At 40.8% G+C, this 17,346-nt stretch overlaps 1 protein-coding gene across 1 annotated transcript in view; it reads right to left on the reverse strand.

The window, feature by feature from the left end:
* Window positions 1-4,165, reverse strand: part of OXCT1 (3-oxoacid CoA-transferase 1) — an 80,882-nt gene extending 76,717 nt beyond the window's left edge. The window contains exons 1-2 of the mRNA XM_064735119.1: window positions 3,877-4,165; window positions 308-416 (exon numbers count right to left, since the gene is read on the reverse strand). Coding sequence (XP_064591189.1) covers window positions 308-416; window positions 3,877-3,948 — 181 coding nt within the window. The 5' untranslated portion in view covers window positions 3,949-4,165. The remainder of the gene's footprint in view (window positions 1-307; window positions 417-3,876) is intronic.
* Between the last annotated feature and the right edge of the window lie 13,181 nt (window positions 4,166-17,346).

Genomic DNA, 17,346 nt, shown 5'->3' on the forward strand with positions numbered 1-17,346 from the left:
ATGTGAAATGACAATGCTATCCAATTCCCAAGGTCATTTTCTGGATTCAACCAAATAGAGTCCAGTTTTTGTTTTTTGCTAGTCAGGAAAAAACCCTGTTTTTCTGAGGTTTTTCCCCTTCCCTATGACACAACCTGGATTTTCTCACTGAAAGAGTATGCCCTTCATGAACAGAAGGGCATTTATAAAAAATCATGCAATTCCATGGATTCTCAAATTAGTTAATAGTAAAAGAAACAAGGTAAATGAGTAAAAAGTATCTCATTAACATAACATGCTTGCAACCATAAAGGATTTCAGTATTTACCACCAACAAGTACAGTTGCCCCATTGGGTATATCTTTTACAGCTTCAACAGGATCAGTGTAAAATTTGGTGTTGCGATGACAGCTGGTAGAAAAATAACAACCACAGATCTGCAACAACAATAAAAGAAGCAAGTGAATGAACAAAAGGCATTGGCTTTATAATGAAGACTCTGCCTCTGTCTAGATAAGGGGGAAATAGATACAAAAAGACATTGCTGCTGTAAATACTAGACCGGGGTGGGGAGGGGAAGGGAGAGCAGGGGTGAGAAGGAAGGAAAGTAAAGTGCAGGTGCCAAAAACAAGAGAATTCCATCCTGAATTACTGACAAATTGTGCCTTTCTGAGAACAGATTTACAAATGCAACTCCTCAGCCCAAGTTGGAGCCATCCACAGACTCCTTAAACCTATATATTGCTACATTAGCTTCAAAAGCATCCAGGCACTAAACATAATCAGAAACTGCTGAAAGAAAGACAAAACCACCACAAAATTTGCGTGGAAGCCACAGAACGATAGGAAGGACAGCACTGTACCAGCAGTATGGTAGGCAAGGACACCCTTCCACAGAGTGAACCTTCCCCCAGTTTCCTTGTGCAGTCTTAGAACTTTCTAACGTGGTCTTAGAGATCCTCATGTTGTTGAATAACAGTCCATAATCAAGGAGACTCCAAGAAATGCATGAAATATGGAGAGCAAGAGGGAAATCAACATAAATCCAACCCCCAAACCTGGACCTCAGAGGCCAAAGCCATTACACAGCAGTCATCATAACTTATGTATGTACTGTTATGTACTAAGACCACACTTACCTTTTTTTTCTTTAATATTTACCACTAATACCATGCATTAATACTACTCAAGTACTTGTTCAGGCACCAGAAGGAAAACTGACACCTAAGTCACTATGTTGAAACAGTCTCAATGAATTCAGAAAATCTGGAAGGTAAAGTACTACCTACTGGTGTTTCAAATTCTAGCTTGATAGCAGGAGTGAAAAAAAATATATTGTGAGAGAAAAATTAATAAATAAACAAGGTAATTTACACACTTTGAAGACAATAGTCCAGTTCTTCCCTGAAGAGCTCTTACCTTAAGAGTTACCTACAGTTATAACGAGGGCAACAAATTTTGGCTCAGTTTCAATATTACACAAGCTGTTCTCTTTTTATAATTAAAGCTGCAAGAATTTATACTGAATATTAAGAAAACCCATCTGAATGGAAGCTTACCTCCTTCCCAGTGGATACCCTGATGTTCCTCTGCTTTGATGGGCTCAATAAAAAAAATCAGTATGTGGGTCATAAGAAACAATGTCATGTGAGAAAAGCTGCAAGGGCCTTCTGCATGCCAAATTAAACCATGAATGCTTCTCCACTGATCCATGGTACTTGAAAAGTCACAGAGTCAGGTGCAGTCCCTTGAGACTTCCCTGAGGGAAACATTGTGCCCACCTTTAAAAAGGGTAAAAAAAGGAGGACACCAGGAACTACCAACCTGTGAACCTCACCTCTGTGCCTGGGAGGGCCATGGCACAGATCCTCCTGGAAGCTGTGCTAAGGCACAGGAGGACAGGGACACGATTCAGCACAGCCAGCACAGCTCCACTGAGGGCAAGTCCTGCCTGATCATACTAGTTACCTTCTGTGATGGAGTGACCACATCAGTGGACAAGGGAAGGACTATGGATTCATCTGCACTTCTGTAAAGCCTTTGACACAGTCCCACACAACATCCTTGTCTCTAATTTAGAGCGAGATGGATTTGATTGTTTGGATTTGGGGGATGAGGAATTGGGTGATGGCAACATCCAGAGGGGAGTGGCGAAAGGCTCAGATGGATACTGGTGTTCCTCAGGGGTTCATGCTGGGACCAAGACTGCTTAATATCTTCATCAATGACAAAGAGAGATCAACTACACATTCCGCCAGTTTTGCAAACCAAGTTAACCAGCACAGCTGATAACCCTGAGGCATATGATGCCATCCAGAGAGACCTGGACAAGCCAGATGCTGGTGCTGCACCTGCATCAGAGAAACCCCAGGCCTCAGTACAGACTGGGAGAGGAACTCATTGACTAATTGGTGCTGCTGGTGGGTGAGAGGCTGCACATGGCCCAGCCATGGCACTCCCAGCCCAGAGAGCCAAACGTGTCCTGGGCTGCACCCAGAGCCCCGTGGGCAGCAGGACAGGGAGGGGATTCTGCCCCTCTGCTCTGCTCTGCTGAGACCCTCCTGGAGCACTGCATCCAGAGCTGGGGTCCTCCGAACAGGAAGGACAGAGAAGTGTCAGAGCAGGTCCAGAGGAGTATTAAGTGCTGGCAGCTTTAGGAATCACAGTACAATGGGGCTGCAAGAGGGCTTGAGTGCCAGGGCTGGAGGGAAGCTAGGCCTCTGCTGTGTCCCTGTACCCATGCATAGGAAAGTATTTCAGAGGCCACGTGGTACCTTTTCTTTAATCTTCTCGACTGTGTGCAACAGTGGTGAACAGAGAAGCATGCATTACACAAGTGTGCATTCGCAGGTTGGACGTCTCCAATGAGTGTATCTGCTCTTCTATCCTAAATATGTTCTTCTCCTTGTCCCTTTCCTACCCACCCGGTGTCTGAGAGCAATGGGCTTTCAGGGAGTTCAGGCACCAGCGATCACCTATGCTTCCCTGCACACCGAGGCAGCAGGCTAAAACCTCAGGAACTGGCAACAATTCTGGCAGGTTTAAGGAATTAACATAGGGACTGATGAGCTCCTTCCTAGAATAATCAGATTTTAATTATCTGGAAAAGCAAAAATATAACATAGTAAAACAAAACCTGAAAGTGCTAAGATTTGTCCATTAGGATATCAGGAGTAGTAAACAAAGGCATGAGAAAGTGAGCTTTTTAAAATAAAATAAATTAAGAAAAGCCACAGACACAGTCCTGGCTGAAGAAACAAAAGAAATAACTTTGCTATGGTTACATGTGGGTTGGAAACCATTAAATCTGCGAGATTTGGCAGAAGCTTCCCATAGGAAGGGAGCTGCACGGCTGCACAGCACACATTTCTGGATAGCAGTAGATGGCGGGGCTGCCAGCGAGCTGTGCACACCTGCTGCCCACCTCCGGGAGAGGAGGGGGTGAGAGCAACACGGCAATACACAGCAACACACTGTAACTGTGCTGCCTTTTAAAATGATGGGGATCTAAATTAATAAATATAAATTAAATGCAAAAATGAGACCAAAAAAACCTTAAGCCAACTCTCCTTGCCACCGTCTCAAGGTCACCGCATCCCCGCCCGCCGCCGGGCCCGGGCCTGCGGCGGGGCCGCGCTCTGCCCTCCCGCCTGCTCCCGCCGCCCGCGGGGCGGCCGCGGGACAAGCCCCTCACGAACAAAGCCATCGCTCCCCCGCGGGGCGGGAAGCGCCTCCCCCGGCCCGTAGGGCGGCCGCCCACCCGCGGCTCGGCTACCCCTGCCACACACACCGGCCCCGGCGCGGGCAGCTGCGAGCGCGGTGTCGGCCAAGGTCACCGGCCGGCAGGGCGAGGCGGAGGGGCTCGGACCCGCCTTCCCCGCCGCCCCCCGCCCTTACCTCAGCCCTCCGTGCGGCGGGGAGTAGGATGCGGCGGCCGAGGGGCGGCAGGACGAATTTGAACGCCGCCATCTTCGCGCTGCGCGGCTGCTGGGGAGCGGAGCGGGGTCGGGAGCCGGGCCGAGCTGGGGCGGCGGCTGCGGGAGCCCAAGGCGGGACGCGGGGAGCAGGAGCGGCGGGACAGCGGAACCCGCGGGGGAGGGAGGGCGAGGGGCTCGGCCCTGACGTGCGCTGACGTCGGTGCGCCCGAGGCGGGGCCGCCGAGCGAGGGGGGCCGGAGGGTGGGTTGGGTGCCTGCGGTGTCCCCTTAGCTGCCGGCTCCGGCGGGGCCCGGGAGAGCTGTCCAGCCGCCCCGCGCCTGCCGAGCACAGGCAGCCCGTCCCGGCGGGCGCTGTCCCACGGGAGGGAGCAGCTCCCACTCCTGTAGCTCCACTGATACCTCCGCTCCATCGTCAGCGGGTTTGTTCATCAAAACCATCAGAACCCGCGCAAAACACAAGTGGGCAAACTCTATCAACCAGCGGCACACCAGTGTTACAATGCTATAATCACTTCAGCAAACAAGAGCTTTTCCTGGTTTTCCTTTTCCTGTTTTCCGTTCCACAATTACCACAGATGGATAACTCAGATTTGCCATCTCAGCCCTTTCCCCCATAAAGTTAAGGTGGCTTAAATTTCTGTGTTGTCATTTGTGACCAAGGACCAGAAGCACAAGAAATAAGCAAAGGGCAGAGCCTAAATGGTTAAGTTTCCTAAGCACAGTGTCAGGGTGACCCAGACTCCAAAAAGCACATGGTCTCACAGAGCCCGGGACGCTATGTTTGGGTGGGAAAATGTTACTAGAATAGATGTATACTTGTTTAAGCGACAGCCACGTGATGGGAACTGATGGCCCTTTTGCTGCTGCGAGAGAGTTCAAAATATGCCTCTGCTATTATTTACACTTCCTAAAAATTCGCCTAATCATCAGTGCATGCCCTAAAGATGCCCAATGCAACAGAAGGATTCACAGAAAAAATATGAGAATTGGTTTATAAGCAGGAAAAGAGAAATTCTCCTCACGCACATGACGGGAGGTCACACTTCTGGCAGGTCATGCTGACCCTTGTCTTGTTTCCAGGCAGTTTCCAATGCAGCTGCCAGCCTCACTGTAATTTGCCATTGTGGCAATCAGCATGCGGAAGGGTAAGCTACAAGGAAAACAAGGTCTTCAGAGTGTACTGCTGGTCTACAAAATGTTCCTGCAGAACCCACCCATTTTATTCAGAACACTGGTCCCCCCTTGCTGCTGGTGCCTGTGGCCTGCCACTCTCTTATTTTGAAAATTGCTGGTTCCTGTACTTACAGTTCACATAACAGGCAAACCTTGCAGATGCCACTGAAATGTGGTGGGGACACCTTCATTATTGTGAAGGTTTTCAGTAGTTTTCTAGTTATTCAACATATTTAGCTAGTCAGTTAAGTTTGGGATGGTGCCATGTGAAAAAAGCTACAAATTACAGGGACATAATAAACTAAAACCAAAATAACAGCACAGCTTGTATTCTTATGGGACAAAGCATTAGTATAACAGTTTCACTGGATTTCTGAACCTTGGTTCTACCTAAATGTTGTATAAACAAGTAAATTCCTTAAGTCATGTTTCCTTTCATGACAAAACTTCCCTAAGCATGGAAAAACTTGTCTAAGGAAAGTTTATTCTTTTCAGTTCAGTAAGCTATCTTCCTTTAAACCAACAGAGTGCATTCTAGAATTTATCAAAGTGTTCAGCACTGAGTATTTGTTATATACCCAACCAGCATTTACTTCGCATGGAGTTTGACCTGTTTGGGATTCCAACTGTGCTTCTCCTTGCAGACTGAAGGAAGGAGGCTAACAGCATGCAGTAGGTATCGTGATGAGTATTAATACCTCCTTGGAACACTATTATGCAAAACTTCTTGCTCTACTTACATAAATTAGTTTATTAACTAAATTTTCCTTATCAGATGACACAGATTATGTTAACCCCCTTTTTTAAAAAACTGCAAAGTTCACATGCTTTGGACTGCAAGCATTTTATTTTGGCCTAGAAAAGGTCTAAACATTACTGTAAGAGTAGATAAAATATTTTTTTTTTCTGGAGTAGCTTAGAAAGGACAGTAGATCAACCTTTACTTCAGATGTCTTGAAAGCTGTTCATACAATGAGAACTACAACTAAGCAGCCAGTGTGAAACAAGTCTCTAAAAGGATCAAGAATTTTTCAATATATTATTTTTGTTTAGTGAAGTGAATCACATGACAGCAGTAAATGAGAGTCAAAACACTTTCCAAATTCAACAGCACTTACAAATGAGGAGAGTTTTGAACCCTTGGTGCCCAAAACAAGTTAGCAGGTAGACATTCTGGAGCTACCACAGGTTAATCATTATATACACTGTATAACACCCGCTTACTTATACTACTACCAAGCATAAGATGTCAAAGTCAGCACACCAATGCAGTGAAAAAATATTGTCCAAAGAAGCCATCAAAGAGTGAACAGGTAGTTCAGAGGTTTGATTTACCTGCACAGGGGGAAGAACTGGAATTCTGAGGTAAGAACTTTGTTTTTCAATGATTTTTTTTTCCTTTAATTCATTTATACTTGACCCAGGCTTTAGCTAATTAAAATTTAGCAATTTACCTTTCTTTCAGACCCACTGGAACTTGACAGAAAAATTCAGTTAGTGAGGTATGTAAGCCATATATGGAGCCAAAGAGAAGGGAAAGCTCATGTAACTATGCAGCAACTAGATCACACAGGCAACACCTAAACTAATCTTCAACATGTTAATAGGTCCCAGTTCTGAAACAAGACTTTGGTTTTTCAGTACTTTTGATTGTTACTTGAAATATTAACGTATTATTTATATTATTCATTTAAGAGCACTTGGAACTCATCTTTGAGTCATTTGATTCCCTTGACTTGGGATGGCAGGTCAATAAAAGTTGAAACAATATTTCATGGCATCCTCACATTCCTGTGAGAATGGAGTGCTACAGGGAAAACAAACAAAGAGAAGATAAAAAACTCATTATATTGACCTCAAAGCATTAAATAATAACAAATACAATGAGAATATGAAAATACTTATGAGCTCTGTGTAATATGTTCAAGAATTTTAAGATCAACTCATTGCACTTACAGAATATATGACTAGGGGAAGACAAAAGGGCTGCTACCTGCATGACTAATGATCACGCTAGGAAGCCATGGGAACTTAAATATTCAACTTTTTAACAAGATTTCAGTGAAAGGAAGATCATTACAAAAAAAAATTACTAGTTTAATTAAAACTATATATGTTAAAATTCAGCAGGGATTAAACAAATGTAAGTTCAAACAGAATTAAATATAAATACAAAAGACAAAATTAAAGTGGGAAACAAAAAAAACCCCAAAAAAACCATAATCTTCCAAACCCTAAAAGCCATTTTCTAGAGGGTTGTGGAAATGTAAAGCAAATGAGAGAAGAAGAGAGCCAAGGACTTTGTAAGGAACAACACTTGAACCTCTTGAGGAAATCTCTTTGCTAACTTTCCTTTTATAGTCCTAAACTTAAGGTAGAGAGGGATACCAAATAATGAAAGGATAGTGAAGCTACATAATAAGGAAGAATGAACACCCCTTTGGCAAGAGCAGTTCTTTATCCATTAAGGATTTCTTGTGCAGATAATAGTAAGTCCTCAAATATTTTTGTTCCAGTGAATACTGCAGTAGAATACTAGAGCTCATCTCATTAATATTATTTTTTTAATTTAAAAAATCTAAAATAAAGCTAAAAAAAATCCAAACCAAACAAACAGAAAACCCCACTAATTGTATGAGGAGTTCCATACAATGAAAAACAATCTTAGGGGTTTTGGGTTTTTTTGTTGTTGGTTTCATATTTGTCCAGATTTTCTTATACCAGACTCATATTTTGGGTAGAAATTTGCCCTACTTTCATATAAATTATACAGAAGCTTCTATGTTTTGTCAGACTATCATATCATTATTACAAGCTAAGATAAGCAATTATGCAGAACTTTTTAGAAGCCACTGAATACTTTATACTCAGCAAAATTTGAGAATTAAGTTACCACAGCAAATTATTAACCTTGACATCACTTGAGAAGTAGCCACTGAAATATCAGCAGTTAAATCAACAATTAAGTAGTTACTGCAATTTGGCAGTCTTAAAAAAATGGCAGAACTTCAAACTTTCTCCCCACTGCAAATGCTGCATCTCAATTCAAAACCACAGTACTTAACAAGGTCTAATTATACAGCACTTAAAATTAAGGTATCATTTTTTTTTAAACAGAACTACAGTCTGTTACTCAGCATGATCCTTGGCACTTCTATTCACAATTATATATTGCTCATTTAGTAACTGGTGTTAATATTGTCTAAATAAGTTAAGTGCAATAACCTTTACAGTGACAGTCAGTATGTCTAACAGTTCTGGAGAAAGGATAAGTGACTTATCATTCCTTTACAGTAGGAGTGATGAAACCTCAAAATGTCTGTTCAGCAGACACTTGCAGACGTCAGCTGCACAAGTTCTGTATGTTTGTGTATTTGATATTTATGGAGGATGGTATAAATGCCTATTCAGAAAATGCTACTACCCTCTGACTCTTCACATTTGCCAGGAATTTTCTGGCGCAACAGAATCAGAAAGTCTTTTCCTCCACACCCTCTGATCAATCTGAAACAATGGGGTTTTTTACACTCCATACCAATGGTGCTGTAAGGGTAAACACAGCAAAAGTAGCTGCAGAAACAACAAACTGTAAACAGGAATCCTGAGCAGCTCTCACACGACAAGTCAGTTCACGTTTGTTAGCACTACTGTAACAGGCTTTTCTGGATTTTGCAATGCAACGTTACATTAATAAGCTGCAAAGTGTTCTTTCAAATAAACCTCAAGAGCAACGGAATGTACCATAAAAACAGAACTGAGGTTGACTTTGTAAAACTGCTAGTAAACCAATTTATTCTTTCCATTTGATACACAACATACAAAATGAATACAGAGCCTTAATAAGATTATGCATGTATTCTTTTGTAGAGGCTATACACAGTAAACAGATCACATGCACACACCCAATCCCACACCTCACTCGTGGTATACAATATGACTACAAGGCCAAGCTGCCAGGGCTGTAAATTAAGAAAGGCAACACCTGCCTGTTTTGCCGGTTTTGCCTGCAACCGTCGTTTCCTCTTTGAAACTTGGACTTTGACATCTATTTCATGGGTGTGTATCTAAATTAGAAAGCACCATTTCTTGTCTACAAGAATCTAGCATGCAAACTCATGCATGTAGTCTAAGCCCTTGTAATTACTTTATCATCTACTGACAAGGGAGACAATTCAATGCATGCACTGAAAAAACCAAGTGCCAATCCATCTTCCAACTGGTTTGGATGCTAATTGTTTTTCCTAATTCTTCTAGTCCATCCAGCTGCAGAAGAGCAGCTGTCTGGGGGTCAGAACAGCTTCCTCCTTAGAGTGGGCAGCTTATCAATGGCTTGGTTCATATTCTCAACAGTCCAAAACAGACAGCCCGTTACAGTGACATCCCATTTCTCAGTCACAAGCAAATTAACAGAATTAGTAAGAAAAATAACAACTTGCACACAAGATAAATGGAAAAATATGAAACTTTTACTGTTAATTTTTTTGGAAGGTGAATTAAAATGAACTCCTAAAATTCACTTCTCTGTCTTTTTAGAAGGCCTCTTAGACTCCTTGACTCTTAGAGTACCATGTTTTCCTTCAGCCACCCCCTGGTTTTGGTAAAGTAAATCTGTCTGATTTTAAAACTGGTTCTACAAGTACACACTGAGAAGGAACTCTGAAGGCTGCTAAGCCTAAGCAGAAGATTCCCGGCATTTACAAGCACACAGTTGCTTGATGCAAAGCTCTTGGGCTTTTGCTCTCAATTTCAGCATATCCGACCATCTCATCAGAGATAGTTTCTTTCTGGGGCCAGTTTGTTTCTTTGATGAAGACTTCCATGCTCTGGTTTTTGAGTTTTGTAGTTTCAGTAAACACAATCATTTCACATTGCCATCAATTCCATGAGATGTCCTGGTTAAAAGCTGGACTGTACTGAGCGCGTTGGTGACACCCCGTGGCATCCTGCTGAACTCACTGACACAAATGGCTTTGATGTCTTTGACGTTTGTTTCTCAGTACCAATGCCCGTTCTCACTTAAGAATAGCAGTAGCAGGCACCAATGAAGTGCTACTGCTGCAGCAAATTTGGCATAGAGAACATTAAATAGCATTGGTAACCAGTAAGATTGGATTGAAACTAATTGCTATGGGAATGGCAAAAAGGTCTCAAGACTCCCACATAATTTTAGAATGCATAATCATATGACTAGATTATTTATCCAAGTGATAAACATGATAGTTTAGTACATTTATATTGTAGCACAATTGTAGCATATTTGTATTGTTAATAAGTTCAAGCAATCACTTGAAGAATTTCAATTAGCTTGCCAGTTATACACAACAGGAATCAGAACAATTTGTCAACAATCTTGAATTTTTTGTTTACTTCACAGCACAAAACCTTGGCTATCATTATCATAGTTTGCCACTTCAACAGTTGCACACTGTAACAGAGGAATGACCTTTGACAAGATTAGGTCATCAAATTCAGTATGTTTGTATTTATTTTCTTATGCCTTTGGAAGATGGGGTATTTAGTTGAGCATAGGCTCAAGAGGGTACTCTTGGCAATTGCACTCACAGGTAGCAGATTTCCAGCAAACCAACCAGGATGCCACAGACCCCTCACGTCCTCCTCTGCAACACACGTACAACAAACACGTTGTTTTGCCAGACTAAGGCATGACACCTGTCTCGTGTACATTTATTCATATCCACTGCATGATCCTTTCAGGAATGTTGATTGGTTGGTTTGGGCTTTTGCCCTCAAGACAAACCCCAGAAGAAAAGAAAAGCTTTAAGTGCTAAGTGTTACGTAGATTAATACAACACCCCAATTAGTGGATTTAATTTTGCTATGATCCAAGGGAATTAACTGTATAAAACCTCTTACAAAGGCAAAAAAAAAAAAAAAACTTCAGTAAATGCCAAATAGGTTCTCTCTGTGGATGCTACACATAACAGTTTCAGAATGAAGCTACAGTCTCATTTTAAAGACATTCAGATCAGCTTGATGATTCAGCTGCACACTAGGTCTGTGCAAGAAATGGGCAGCATTCAGTCAAACAAGAGTTGATGCTCTGAATCAAACCATCACACTAGAATTAATACAATTAAAGATGGGAACATGTAGTAACTGACAAGAGTCTGTTTGACCAAAGAACATTACTTCTGTGTTTGCTGTAAGTCAACTGTGAAATAATACAGTTAATACCATAAATTACAAACATAGTAATCTGTAACATTTGGAGACTGGGACAAAGACTGATGTAAGCAAGGTCTCCCAGACCAGCACTGACAGACAGAAGGTAATAAACGAGATGTGGCAGGCACACCTCTGGATGTGGCCTTCCTCTGGATGAAGGCCTACAGTGTACACACCATTCTTTGTTCATTAACCATGTAATAGACAAACCCAGGTCTCCCTGCCTGTTGAAAATAAACCACTTCATTACTTATAGATCTTCTTGTACTGAAGATTTATGATTCCTTTTTAAAAAGAAATTTCTTCAGATCTCATTCAAACAGCAAGAAGTTCCTATATGTCAGTCTTTAAGGCTCCCCTCTTCTAGGAAGGTCACTTTAAAAGACAACAGTTCATCAAAGTTCAGTGCATGCCGCTCTAACAACCAGATATCAAACTGATAAATTACCTTCTATGTTCAGAACCTATTTCAGGTCCAGTACCACATTGTTCGAGTAACAGGCTGTAAGACAGCAGCCGGTTCATATTTTGTCAGGGCAACACCTGAACTATAAATAAAATAGAAAGCAGGTAGGACAAAGAACAGCCATATAAGATCAGGTAAACAGAAACATGACACACCTGCAATTTCTAATCATTGGCATTCATATGCCTGTCCAAAATAAATATATTTCATATCTATTGACACAAAGGTAAAATTCCACTATAGATCACACTTATTCTCTGATTTTATGTTTGGCATGGACAATATGAATATCAAATGCTCTCACCTGGATATATTTCAGACTACACAGCCTAATTTTAAGAGGGATGAATGAATTTGATACTGCCCTTCATCATGTCATGAATAATGACATTATGAATAATCTCATGATATTATTCCATATGACTCTAGATTCTGGAAATCATTTCATAATCCTTAATCCCAAAAACATGAAGGAAATATTTGGTAATGATTTTCCACTTCCTTAGGATTATTCTGAATAAATTCCAGTTTTACTCCCCTTCCCTGGTAATTTCAAAGCCATGAAGAAAAAGTTCCTTTATGAAATGGAAAAAAGTTACTTTTTTGAACTTGAAGAGTGTCTGAAAGGCGATTACCATACTATTGACCATCAGATATTATTAGAGATATTATTATTTACAACAAACACATGAAGCTAACATACAGTAAATAAAGACCTCTGTTTTGTATTTTCAGGGCATAAATACAAATATTTATTTTTCTTATATTCAGTAAGAGAAATATTTACTTCAAATAATACAGTGAGGAAAGACAAGTGGAGGACAAAATATTCTGCAACACATTTTAAAAAATTTAGCTTTACTCAAGTATTTTTCTAACCAAATCTTCTTGTACTCCTCAACTAATTATTCATGCTTGCAAAATAAGGGCAAATATTTATTTTTGAAATCACAGTAATTCCGTGCCATTCTAAGATGCTGTACCCTCTTATAACTTCTGCCATTTTCTACAGGACTTGAAGCATGCTATGCTGCTTTATTTGCTACAAACTCAAACTAGCCAAATACATCTGTATTAACATCCATGATACTCTCCTTGTAGTTTAAAACACAAATTTTGACCACAGACTCTAAAACTGTTGGGCATCTGGTAGTTAAGGAATAAATCTAACAACTTTTGAGTCTTGTACGATGAGGTCTGATCTAATCTTTTCATCTTTCTAATTCCACTATTTTTTTTCCATGACTTATCACTTCCACCTCCACACAATCTTTTTTTTCCCTTCTTTTTTTTTTTCCTTAACATTAGGAGTCTGTGGCAGTACCAGTTGTTGGTTTCTCTGGGTCTGGATTGAAGGCACTTGAGACAGTAATTTGTGTTCAGACTCAGGTGTTTATTATTTCTTATCAGTAAAACAGTCTCACTACTGTGAGTTCGGCAACTTTTCATTAGAAGGCACAAAATGGCCAGCAATCTCTTGTTACAAGGTCTTTTAAGACTAAACTATCCAATTAAGAATTGACACCTAGATTATTTTCCCTTTTCTGCCCAATTACAAAATGCCACCAAACCCATGAAGAAGAAGAAGAAGGAAGAAGCATGAAGAAGAAACCCAGGATAACACCCTGTGCCCTCCATCTTGCTTCCATCCACAACATACCAAAAATCCCAAAACCAAGTGATACACCTACGCTACTCTCTATAATCTACTTCACACTTTTGTGGATTCTAATCTATCTTGAAGTCTAGGAAACTTTCTCCATGAATGAGGGTCAAAGTCAGTGCTTCCCTGGGGTCAGGGCACCCCAGAGCAGACAGAGAAATATTCCTGGTGCCCTGGGTTTCCACAGGTCAATTCATAACCATAGCAAGCAGAAAGGAATCCAGTGATCCTCAGGCTTTGTATCCTCTGGTCAGAGGACTAGCTTGCTGGAAACAAGTTAGCTTTTTTTCCAGAGAGCAGAACAGTCAGCAGTCAGAAGGGGACTCACAGGCATCTGCTCCCTCCTAACCAGGGAGGGGAAGGTGCTGATCTCCACTCTCTGGTGACCTGCATCAGGACATGAGGAAATGGAATTAAGCTGCACCAGGGGAACTTCAGGTTGGACATGAGGGAGTTGGACTTGCTGATTGTTATGGGTTCCTTCCAGCCTTAGGTTATTATAAATATTACCTATTTTAAGGGTCACAGTTTGAGAAAATTTGCACAATTAAAAAGATCTTTAAACTGCTAATAATGAGAAAAATTTATCAATTACTGCTTTATTTATTAAAGCTAAAGACATTTCCCTAGTTTAAATAACATTAAATACACAAAGGAACAACTCGCTTGTGTTTAAGCACTGTTTCTTTAACTTGCAATATAAATTATGTATGTCCTACAGCTACTGAAGCAGAGTAACTATGTATATCCAATACATGACTTATCCTAGTATGTTCCAAGTTTTCAGGTATTTGGAGATGTCGGGCTAGCCCAGTTTACATCAGGGCAGTTAGCAATTGTTGATGGAATACTACAGGACAAAAATAATTCCCAAGCGTATCATTACAACCAGCCTGTTCTCTAGCACCATACACATTTACGCACACACACCAGAAGGACAAGAGCATGTGGTTTGGAAGGAAAGAAGCTACAGAATCCTATGTAGCAATCTGCAGAATCTACTTTAATTTGCACCATGTATACCTATATGCACATATACATAGAGATTAATTTATATACAAACCCAAAATATCAGAACTATAGCGGCAATTGCCCCTGAAGGACAAAATCATGCCAGCTTTCCCTCTTCCATCAACCACACTGTTGACACACAAGAACCGTGTGTCTTCCTGTTCTTCCATCAATTTAGGAACATTTGCTAAACAGCAAACACCTTACCCCATCCATATTGATAACAGTACCCTTAAAAACAGGTAGTGCTAGGCACTGAAAGAGCACAAATCCCACCTGAATTCCCTCACCAGAGATCATTTTATCTCAACTGTTCCCTAGAGTATGAAGTGAACAATTTTTCTGCTTCAACGTAATTTATGGTGTCATTCAGAGTTTCTTTTTAAACATAGAAATATTCAGAAAAGTATTTGATGCCCCTTCATGTGAGGCTCTAGAAATTTGAATGCTACATTTCCCAACCTCTGAGAAAAATGGTGAGAGGTAGCAAATCCTGAACCAGTCCACTCTCCTTGAAATAGCTGACAGAAAGGGATTTCATTCAAACAGGTTCTAAGCAAAAGTAAAAAATAAGGCAAATGAGATCACCATTCCCTCAAATAATAGACGCCTAGTCTTTCACCTTCAGAATGGTGCACTTTGCATGGTGTGAGGAAAAGGCTGGCACAGCAGCTCCATAAACTTCAAAACAGAGCCTGGGGGTTTAGTGCCCAAGGGAGTACAGCTTGGGGAAGGGATGGGCACAAGGCTGTTTCAGAGCCCAGTCCAGGCAGGAGAGAGGCAGAGGCTGCCTGGAGCGAGGGCTTGCCAGCTGCAGTGAGGAGGCAGCACCCCATGCTGGCTCAGCCCCCTGACCCTTTTCCAGGCTCTGTAGTCTCTCAGTTACTAGCCCAGAAGTCTCCTGTCCTCTCTGTTCCTCACAAACCAGCTCCCAGTGGGAGTGTGTGGGGTATGAGAGAAACAAATGTTAAGAAAATTGCCTCTAGAGATGTCTTCCACATATCATGATAAAAATCAGGTTGGGGGAAATAAAAAACCAAACACTACAAATATCCCAAGAGAATTGTGTGTCACCACCTTTTTTAATCTTTGCAGCAGCTTTTATTTTACCAGCTTGGTATTAACAGAAACACACCTCTTTCATCTCAGCAAATGATAACGTCAAAACCAATTTCACTGGATATTTACACAAAGAGTGGATAACAATTTCTGGGAAAAAACAGTCACTGTACATACACACAGCTTTTAAAATAGATACAACAAAATTAAGCTGCAGCACAGCGTGAAGCAGGAAGAAAAAATGCCACTTCCTTTATCAGATGAGTCAACATACAACCATTTGGTGTTTTGTTCTGGTTTAGGTTGTTTGGGGCTATTTATTCTTTTTTTTTTACAACAGACATCTTGAAGGCTGGGTGACATCTCCTTCACTATTAAGGGCGGATGCACCTGTCCACTTGACTAGGTATGAAAAAAAACAACACTTAAATCATAGCTGGGGATTGAAGAGGAGAGGTAAGGACCAAGCAAGCAAAGGATCTGAAGAAGAGGATGTCTCAATCTCACAAGCCTTTTTCAGTCCCAAAGCTGACAACATGGAAAGTGCTGTATTTCACTTAAGCCATGAAGCACCCTCTCCTCCACTCACAGGTTAGCTACCAGAATACTTTTGGTATTCATAACATGGCTGTTCCTTTGATGAAAAATGGCATCTGAGTATCAACTGCAGGAATGAACAATACATATCCAATCAAAACACTGATTTTTTCCATAAATCAAACCATTTCGGGAAGAAAACACAATTTTGCTTTCTAGGTTCTACTTTTTTGTTATATTTAATCTGTTTGGAAACTCTTTCATTAGACAGACAACAGCAAAAATAACTCTGCCTGTAAGTAGACAGCTTTTCACTTCTAAAGTACTCTAGAAAGTGACACTTACTTTTTGGGGAATGCAGGAAGAGGAAGGCTTAGTAAGTTTCTGCTTGCTTGCTTGCTTGCTTGCTTGTCTGGCTGGCTGGTTGGTTGGTTGGTTGGTTGGTTGGTTGGTTGGTTGGTTTTTTTTAGGTACTTTGGGGGAACATAGGCAACGACAGAATGAACAGCATATGACCTCAAAATGGGAAAATGTCCTTAGTCAATTATTCTTTTAAAATATTCAAGTTGACAAAATTCTCAATAGACAGTATTAGCTTTTTCCAGGCAGGTTAAGATATGGAGAAGGCTAGGGAAAAAATATCATAAAATGTAGCACTTTTATAATTAGACAATACCAAGTATTTGATGATTGACTGTCAGATAGTAGGAAGATGTTGTTAAAAATAAAAGGAAAGCTTAGAGTTTTCCCCTCATATATGCAAACTCGATTATTTATGAAGTTCATTAAGGGTTTTATTAAAAGCTGAACAAAATGTTGGAGCAAGGGCTTCATTTATCTAATCAAATGTGAAAAATGCATGTATTTTATGATTGGCTTTTCGCAAATATTAAAATTAATATTATATGTGTTGTGTTAGAAAGCAATGCTGTATTAATTTTCTTAAGTACTTTGTTATAGTTTTGGGTTATAAAAATTGTTAAAATAGGAACTATGCTATGTAAGATGCTTTGTTTAAAAGAAAGGACTTGCAGCGAGATAGCAGCCACAGGACACCTAAATCTTTCAGAGAAAAAGAATTTATTGCCTTCCTATCAGAAGAAATGAACTTCTTCCCGCCTCAAAGGCGCTGTTAGGATTAGAAGGAAGAAGTTGATGAAGACCAGATGGAATCCTGTGTTTGAATGGAATTTATGCATCATGTATGAAGTGTATGAATATGCAGTGGGCTATTGTTCTTAAGGCTTAATTCTTTGTTAGCAGGGGTCCAGAAAAAGGTACCCGGACGTCCGTAACTCTTTGTTTTTATTGTCTCATATTGTCTTAATTCAACTT

Source organism: Zonotrichia leucophrys, chromosome Z (genome assembly GCF_028769735.1).
Source record: "Zonotrichia leucophrys gambelii isolate GWCS_2022_RI chromosome Z, RI_Zleu_2.0, whole genome shotgun sequence".
In the NCBI taxonomy this organism is placed as follows: domain Eukaryota; kingdom Metazoa; phylum Chordata; class Aves; order Passeriformes; family Passerellidae; genus Zonotrichia; species Zonotrichia leucophrys.